This window comes from Neovison vison, chromosome 2, assembly GCF_020171115.1.
Source record: "Neovison vison isolate M4711 chromosome 2, ASM_NN_V1, whole genome shotgun sequence".
NCBI classification, from domain to species: domain Eukaryota; kingdom Metazoa; phylum Chordata; class Mammalia; order Carnivora; family Mustelidae; genus Neogale; species Neogale vison.
Window position 1 is genome coordinate 33,775,658 of NC_058092.1, and position 9,052 is coordinate 33,784,709.

The following is a 9,052-nucleotide window of genomic DNA, read 5'->3' on the forward strand; positions in this document are numbered from 1 at the left end:
CCCCAGGTGCTTAAGGTATAAGCATAGAGTCTTCTAGATTCTTCCCTTCCCCTAACTGCTGTATCCAAACAGTCACCAGAGACAGCTCCAACCCAGGCCTCCTTCCTCTCTGCTGCTTCACGTTTGTCCAAGCCTCTGTTGTCTCTCATCTGGATTAGACTCCAGCCTCCAGTCTGGTCTCCACACAGAGGCCACAGAAAACCCCCAGTGGTGTCCCCTTCCACCTAGAACAGAACCCATACTCACCAGTGGGGCCCTGCATGGTCCAGGTGCTACCCCTCGCCATCACCAGCCCAAAGTCTCTGGCAGTTCTGCTCCCCACCCATTTTCGAGGATTGTGCTGAGCAAGGATGTGAGTGTGTCAGAGAGTGTCCATAGCCTCAGTGGAACTGGATCCAAGAGCTCTGGTGGGTCTGCAGGAGACCCAGGAAAGAAGTCGGGTGGTGGGATCAGTCCAGGGCTAGAGTGTTCGGAGAGGGTATGTCCTCGTGGCAGTGACTTTCTCCCTGGCCTCTGGGAAAGGGGAGGATGTCCCCAGCTGACCACAGAGCTGCCTCATCTGGGCCTCCTGCCATTCTTGAGTGACTTCCAGGTCCAGAAATGGCAGTCTGAAAAAGAGCAGCCGCCCCACTTGCCTGGAAAGTGATTGTATTGCAGCCCCCCGAAATTACTGTCCCGTTTCCCTTCTCATTCTCGGGGAGACTTACAGTGGGGTCACTTGCTTTCCACCCCAGCACACTGGAAGGATTATTCACTTTGCCTTTGGTAACTGGGCTACCCACGCATTGATTCCCAGCATGGTATCTCTGCACCCTGAGGATGATCCCAGCAGGGCCCCTCCTACCCTGACCCCTGGTGCCAGCTGCCACCAGGACTGATGTTTGGGCCCGATTCCTCCACCTGGAGGCGGTGGGGGGACTCTGATTTTGGGGCCTCCCTCTGGGGGGCCACAGACCTCTTGGGCCCATCCACTGCGTGTCTCCTGTGAAGTTCCTTTTCCTACAAGAAGGACTGTGGGGGTTTCTAAACCTCAGCATTTTCATGTTTTAGGGTGGCTAATCTTTTGTTATGGGGATAATCTTTTGTTATGGGGAGTTGCCTCACACTAAGGTACTTAGCAGCATCCCTGGGGCCTACCTACTAGATGCCAGTGGCCACCCTCCCCTACCCCCAGATGTGACAACCAAAAATGTCTCCAGATGTTGCCAGATGTCCCGCAGGGGGCAAAATTCCTCTTTCCTGCCCCTCCCCCCCAACTGAGAGTCACTGAGTGTGAGGAGTAACACATGGGAAAGTAGATGGGATTTCCTCCCCAGGAAGAGGACGCTTGTTCCCACATACTGGCTAGTATCCTAGCTGTCCAGCCAGCGATTCAAATTCAGCATATTTCACAATTTCTCTATGAAACAGGTTATTTCTGTTCTCAGCAGGTTTTGATGCTTTGCCTGTATTACTTCCTTTCTAACCTAATCTGTCATTACTGGCTTCAAGACTACAGAGAAAGAGGCACAGCCAGCTGTAGGCACACCAACATGACCTTGGGGAAGCCCCATTCTCTCTTCCAGGTCTGGGCACCCTCGTGTTGCCTCCTGACTGGTCCACCTGGCTCCAGTCTTGCTCTCTCCAGTAGGACTTCTGCGTCGGGCCCATGTGACCCAGCTCAGCTGACCTCTCCGGCCCCCATAGCCCTTCCTCACCTGCACCCCTCTTGCGGCCCCCTCACCTCCACACCACACCCCAACACCTGTAGCCTGCAGAGATGCACACCTCCGGTCCTCCCTCTCTGCCTGGAGTTCTCCTTCTCCACTCTGACCTCCCATACCCATTTGTCTCACAAAACCTGATACAGCCTCCCTGTTCATGCAGAGGGTGCTTTCTCCCTGGACCTGCCCTTCTAGCCCTCTAGACCTGCAGCCTCTTGAAAACTCCCTCTTCATCAGTTCTGTCTCCCCAGGCCTGGCATGACTGGCCAGCGCTCTCCGGTGGACGCATCCTTTCTTGAGCTGCGCACAGCCCCACACCTGCTGTGTCCTCCACAGATGGGCCGACAGAGCCCCGCCAACACCGCACGTTTATCTTTCCATTCCTCTCCTGGAAGGCAGGTTGCTTCAAGCGCCCCTCTCCTCCCTCATGGGGGCTCCCCTTTGCCTTGGACATTTGCCATGCGCTCGTTCATTCAGACGCGTGTCTACTGAGTGCTGCCTTCCTGCCAGACAGAGGGTCAGAGGGCTCTTCTGTCTATACAGACTGCTTCCAGTCATGACGAGAACGTTCTACAAGCTGCCCCTTCGTGTCCAGAACATGGACGTGACTCACTCGGGCTTCCTGGTACCCCAGAATATGGTCAGGAGCTTTCAAATCTGACCAGAGGGCCTGGGATAGATTAGAAGAGCTACTCCATCCAGCCATTAAAAAAAAGACCCAGTGAACTAGCCCATCTCCCCAAAATAGCGAACCTCCCTATTAACAGGAATACTGGTGTCCACCAGATTTGGGGCATCCATCAAACATCACCCCTTTGCTTTTGGCAGAAATTAGATCAACTGAGAGCTTGCATACACCTGGTCTCATCCTAAACAAGTTCCAATTGCCATTCTCATGTCCCTGGTTAATACAATCGCAATAATGAGTAAAAAACATCTTGCAGAAGCTCATTAGTAGTTTCCTCCTTTTCTTTCAAAGACGAGACATTCTCCTCAGTTGTACTTTTTAACAGAATGACAGGTGTAGGTTCCTTCAACTGGGGAATACCTACCTGCTGGTCCCTTACAACTTTCTGCTTTGGGATCGACTCTGATGTCTTGGGGCCCCAAAGGGTCAGAGTCCACTCACATGATTTCACAAAGTAGGCAAGGAGAGTGCTTCTCTGCAGAACCCTGCCTCAGGTTCCAGGTTCCAGCACTTGAAAGCCACCAAGTAATAGAGAATTCAAGAAAAGAAAGTAATCAGCATGGCTGAAGGAACAGGGAAATGAAGACAGAAAAATTCAGAGTCTGGTTATAAAAACACATGGTCTGCCTCAACATGTCCACCAAGGGGCGGGGGCTTTGGGGATGGCAAGGAGTTAAGAAGAAAGATTTTGGTGGCACCTGGGTGGTTCCGTTAGTTAAGCATCCGACTCTAGATTTCAACTCAGGTCTTGATCTCAAGGTCTTGGGATCCAGTCCCTCATCAGGCTCTGCACCAAGTATGGAACCCGCTTGAGATTCTCTCTCTCTCTCTCTCTCTCTCCCTCTTCCCCTCCCACCAACACTGTCCTGTGTGTGCCTGCTCTGTCTCTCTCTCTATCTAAAAAAAAAAAAAAAAAAAAAGTCGGGGTGCGGGCAGTGGAGGAGAAAGGTTTCATTGCCGAGGACATAGGTGGGAGCTAGAAAAGAGATGCCCTGGTAGCCTTTCTTATTTCTTGACTTTCCCCCCTTGTTCTCTGTAGATGGAAGCAGAACTGGAGCGTTTCCATAAGCAGAACACGCAGCTGGAGCTGAACATCGTAGAACTGTGGCAGAAACTAAGAGCCACCGATCAGGAGATGCACAGAGAGAGACAGAAGGTGTGAGGATTTCGGAGTCTGGCAGATCTGAGTTTTAGAATCTGGCACCTGTCTGCAGCGGGCAGCTGGCTTCCAAGTGACAGTGCCAGCCCATTGCTAAGATACATTCCCATTTTAACTCGCTCTCCCCTTGCTCACAGCCCTGCCTGGTTTCATGCCCATGCAAATGCACGTGACTGCATCCATCTGAGACTAGGAGGACTTTGGGTAAAGTGCTCAAGGGGATGGGAAGCCAAGCATCATAAGGGCGCTTGCAGCATTGGCTTGTTTGGTCTGGGAAGGAATATGCTCAGAGAGGTCATCTGTAGGCAGTGGGAAGAGGTTTTGACTATCAAAAACAAAACGAAAACATACTGAAGCAAAGAGAGCCTCAGAAATTGTTTATTCCGGTCTCTTTAGGTAATTATGTAAGGCCAGAGGGATTAGAAGGTTAAGGCACCCATAACCAAGCAGTGTACCCAGAGCCAGCACTGGGAACCACGTCTTCTGCTCCTGGGCCAGGACTTGGCTGCATCCCTTACCCCTAGCACAGGGCCCCCCATGTTTGGTTCAGCGGACTGACTTTTTCCATCCCCCACATTAAGCACTGACTCTGTGCTGGGTCAGAATAGAAGCTGCGAGCCACCACCATGAACGGACACAGATCCCGCCAGGTGGCTAGGTGATCTGTGATGTGTGCATAGCAATCCTGATGCAAGGCAAAAGGTTCTGATAGATGAACAAAGGGCTACAGGAGCAGGAGGCAGGAGAGACCCTCCAGGTCAGGGGAACGGGAGGCTGGGTATCAGAGAAGGCAGGATGGAAGAGCAAGCCTCTGGCCCAAGTGTGCAGACGCAACCAATCTGCCCCGTTTGGTCATGTTTTTGCTACCCTCTCACAACAGCACTCCCCGGGCGAGCTCAGAGGGGGGGACAGGGAAGCGATGGTCCAGAGACCTGCAAGGGAGAAGCGATACTATCCATCTTCGCTCAGAAAGGAGTAGTGGGACCACTCGGGCTTCCTTTCATCTTTTAAGGTGTGTGGTCCTGAAGGGAGTCTAAGGCCAATGAAGGAATCTTCTGCGTGGACTTTTAAAGCTGAAGCTCTTCGGGCAGGTGCCCATGAGTGTTAGTACCTCTCTCTGCCTCTGGGCTGTGAGCCCCGCTAGATCTCTGTGTCCCGGCAGCCAACCATGAGCCCCAGAGGCGGTGTGTCTTGTCCTCCTGCTGCCATCTGCCTTTCCCCTGGAGAGCCCCTGGGGGTGCCAGAAGTACATGCCTATGGTTGCAGGAGCGGGACTTGGAGGCGCTGGTCAGAAGGTTTAAGACAGACCTTCACAACTGTGTGGCGTACATCCAGGAACCCCGGCTCCTGAAGGAGAAGGTCCGAGCTCTCTTTGAGAAGTACGTGCAGCGGGCGGACATGGTGAGCCCTGCTCCCCTTTCCCGTGCTCACCTGCTCTCCTGGCTCCCCCCTGCCTCCCTGAGAAGCCCTTCTGCCCACCCCACCCCCCACAGGTGGAGATCGCAGGGCTGAACACGGACCTGCAGCAGGAGTATGCCCGCCAGCGGGAGCACCTGGAGAGAAACCTGGCCACTCTCAAGAAGAAGGTGGTCAAGGAGAGTGAGCTGCACCGCACAGATTACGTCCGCATCATGCAGGTACCGCCGCTCCTCAAATGGCCAGGGGCCACTAGCTCTCTCTACCGCTTTCTCTTTGACTCCTCTCCTCTGCCTTCCCCAAGCTTGACCTGGCTGAGGCCGAGGCCCAGAGCCCCTCCAGGTTTTTCCAGGTGCTCACTTGCCCACCCTGGCCCCGTCAGCGCCCATTCCTTTCTACCCCCAGCCTTTCTCCGCGGGCATCCTTCCCTGTCTCTGCCCTTCTTTATCCAAGGCCCTCCAGCGCCCCATCTCCCCGTCTCCTCACACCCCCTCTGGCGCTGCAGCCACAGGATTTTAGCTCTCCCAAGTCACGCTCTCCTCTTTCCTCTGGTTTCCCACTCTTATTTCACCTTAATTTGTTTTGCTGCTTTTCATTCTGCTACCTGAATCCCGTGACCCCCAGTAGCCGGTTCCCTCTGAGCACACCCCTTCTCCACCCGCTTCATCTGCCTTTTCTGGTGCCTCGGGTCCCTTCCCTTATCTCTCGGGGCCAGAGCCAACCACACCCACTATAGTGCTGGCCCTACTCTGATTTAATGAGCTGCCCACACCCACCTCCCGATCCCTCACCGGGCTGTGCAGAAAGCGCTGACCCCATTCCCGCCGCCTCCACTTACACACATTATCAGGACTGCTAGGCAGGATTCTGCTGCCAGATTTCTGCCTGAGTATCAGTATCGTCTGAGGCAATTAACATGATTTAATATCAAAAGAGAACATCACATTTATAAGGCACATACCTTTTTATATTTCTATTTCTTTAATGCCATAATTGAAATACTAGGATGGGGAGGGGCTGCAGCTGGGTTGAAACAAACCAGTTCCCAGCTCAGCCAGTCCCTGCCTGGGTGAGCAGAGCGCGTCCCTATTCAGGCCAGACCCAGGCGTGGCGGGTCTTTCGCACCATCCTACAGCTGGGCCCCTGCCTCAGAGCACCCCACCCTGTCAAACCACTGCCTTTTTCCTGGGCCACCAAAGCAGTCGAAGCCCAGAGAGAGGAGTGCATTCCATTGATGGGACTGTTTAGGTACCAGCAGCAGAGACACAGAGCCCCGGCTAAGATCTCAAGGCCCCCAGGCACCGAGCCCCGACTGGGTTCTGGAATGCAGTGGGCTGGGCAGTGGGACCAGGACCACTATAGGAGCAGTTGGCAGCTGGGGATGTTGCTGAGCCTTCACCTGTGTCCTGCCACCAGTGCACAGGCCTGAAGGACCCTCCAGGGTTGGGGTGCCTCTCTCCATGCCAAATGGGTTTGGCGAAAGCAAATGTCAGTCCTAGGAGAAGAAGGAAAGGGAACGGAAAGACCACAGGCTAGCCCGACGGTACAAGCATCAGCATGAGGCCATTCAGGACAGGCACGGGTCTTCTTTTGCTCCCTGGGACCCCAGAGGGCTCCTGCCCACGTCTGCTGGGCAGGGTGAGAGGGCGGAGGGAGCAAGGAGACACAAGCAGGGCTCCTGCCCAGCCCTGGCCTGCCCCTGCCTGATGGCTGGCAGAGGGAGCTGTCATCCAGGGGAAGTCCCTGGAACAGTGCTTTCTCGAGCAGCTTTGTAAATCTGTGTGCTGTTGCACCCAGTGGATCCGTAGATGTTTCCTCAGACAATAGCAGGGAGCCAGAGTGGGGCCGAGAGGCAGGGTTCTGGGGCCCTACCCCTTCACCTGGGAAATGCCTTGATTACAGTAGGCTCAGGTATCAGATTTGGTTTGGGAAGAAAGGAAAGGAGAGAGGGAGAGGGAAAGAAAAGAAAGGAAGTGAGAGAAAACGGAAGAAAAACTTTGAAAGCCACTGTTTTCAGTTATTAAAGTGGTTTCCTTCTTTGCTATTCAGCTGAAGGAGAGGGAACAGGCTAGCACCTGGCAAGGTGTCAGGGCAGCAGAAATGAGAGTCTGTCTAAACCTGGGTTATCCTGCCCCAGCCACGCTTCCTGGGAGAACTGGGGGAAATTCCTTCTCTTCTCCAGGGGACTTCTTCTCTTTCTGTAAGATGGGGAAGAAAGTATCCAGCTCAGCAAGTTACCATGGGAACTGAATGAGATTAACCACCATAAAGCACAAGGCCCTGGCTGGGACAGGACAGGTGCTCCCAAATGCCCTCTCTCTTCTGGTCCTCTCACCAAAAGACCTACTCAGCAACCAAGGCAGAAGTCAATGGGAGGGCTTGGAAGGCCATTCCAGCAAGGACCAGGGCTGCCTGTGGACTGTGGACTGTGGACGTGATGGATGGGAGGGAGGGGGGCTGGCCAGACATGTCCCAGACTCCCCAGCAGGTGGCCAGCCCATCTCCCTCCTCCCACCACTCCCCACCCCCGCCCCGCCACCCCACCTTGCTCTGCGTCCTTGGGTGCCAAGGCCCTGGCACTTCAGTCCAAAAAAGCAAGGAAGGTCAGGGCAGAACCCCAGAAAATGAGGTCACTGTCTCATTTATATGTTGAGACAGGAGCTCAGGGCCTCTGCACTGGCTCTCTGGCATGCTTGCAGAGAGGAAGGTAAGAGCCGCTTTGAATACAAACAACTAGGACACACATTTTATTCATTCAGGACACAATTCTGAGGGCTTCTTGCAAGCCAAGCTCCTTGCCAGGCCATGGAAGATTCCTAGATGAATGTGATGGTATACCTACCCTCCACAGTTCCTGGTAGGAAACTTACACCAGATACAGACAATCCCTGCTCAGGACAGTGTATCCAGCGCCATGGGCCTGTCGGAGGGGCGGCCTTCAGGGCCCGGAAGAAGCCCTCGAGCTGGGCCTCGAAGGGGAGTAGAGGTGGTCAGGGAGCAAGTGGAGGAAGAGACTTCCGGGCAGAGAGAACACCTGAGAACGGGCCCGCAGAGAAGAGCGAGGTGTCTGCGGTATTTGGGGGCCCAGGAGTCCTCAGACCTTCATCACAGAACTCCAGGGACAAGGAGAACAAAGCCCGCTGGAAAGCAAGTAGCTTAGGGTCCCTTGCCAGAGCTTTCCTGGCCACACCAAGAAGCATAATGTTCCTCTTAGAAGCAGGTGCCACACAAGGTTGAAGCAGGGAGGGGTGTTTTCTGTTGAAACGATCACCTCAGTTGGCAGGGGGGGAAAGGCGGGTGGCAGAAACCCCCATGAGAAGATGGCTGCCTATTATGGGGAGAGGAGAAGGCCTTGGAAGGGGCTAAGTTGTGACATCAAAATACAATTCAGCATTGAAATGATGAAACGTCAGGTCGGATGTGAGAGAAGGTTTAAGAGAGGAGCAGAGAGATGCCTCGTCCATGCAGTTAGGCGAAGGCGATCCCACCAGCGGTGGTAGGTTCTGGAGAGACGCCACTGACGGAGGGCTCCCAGCATGCTGCCTGCACTTCCCACACGGCCAGGCGCGGCCATATTCTTTAAGGTGTCAACATAGGGAAGACCGGTAGGGGGTGCTATAGTCATTCCCTTCCTTCTCCCTTTTGGGCTGAAGGCTCTATCTGGGTCAGTCCCCGCCCCTCCACCAAAGGCAGTCCTGGACAGCTGAGTGTAGCCCCTTTGTTTAGAAGGTTTTCTATAAAAATGGACTTTAGCATTCTCCCAGCCGGTCATACATACCCTAAGACCTGACACTTGATGGACCCCAGGCCACATTTTTTCCTGCAGCAGAGGAGCTGAGGGGTGGGGGGGTGGGGGGGGCTGGAGGACTGGAGGGGCTTTTGAAGGTGGTGCTGACTGAGGAGGGACCAGGACCGGAAGATCAGCAAACCTATCCCGTCCACATGTTAAGCTCACACAGCTACCCAAAAGCATATACAGCTGACCTCAGTGTGACCTCTGGACTCCTAAGAACACAGACCTCGCCAGAAAACACTGTTTAAGGAGCCAAACTTGTACATTTAGGGGACTTCCATGGCTGACCACAT

General features: G+C 54.2%; 1 protein-coding gene across 1 annotated transcript in view; it reads left to right on the plus strand.

Annotated features, from left to right (window-relative positions):
• CFAP57 (cilia and flagella associated protein 57) overlaps positions 1–9,052 on the plus strand; it is a 71,840-nt gene that overhangs the window by 48,921 nt on the left and 13,867 nt on the right. The window contains exons 18-20 of the mRNA XM_044238005.1: positions 3,431–3,547; positions 4,817–4,951; positions 5,044–5,187. Coding sequence (XP_044093940.1) covers positions 3,431–3,547; positions 4,817–4,951; positions 5,044–5,187 — 396 coding nt within the window. The remainder of the gene's footprint in view (positions 1–3,430; positions 3,548–4,816; positions 4,952–5,043; positions 5,188–9,052) is intronic.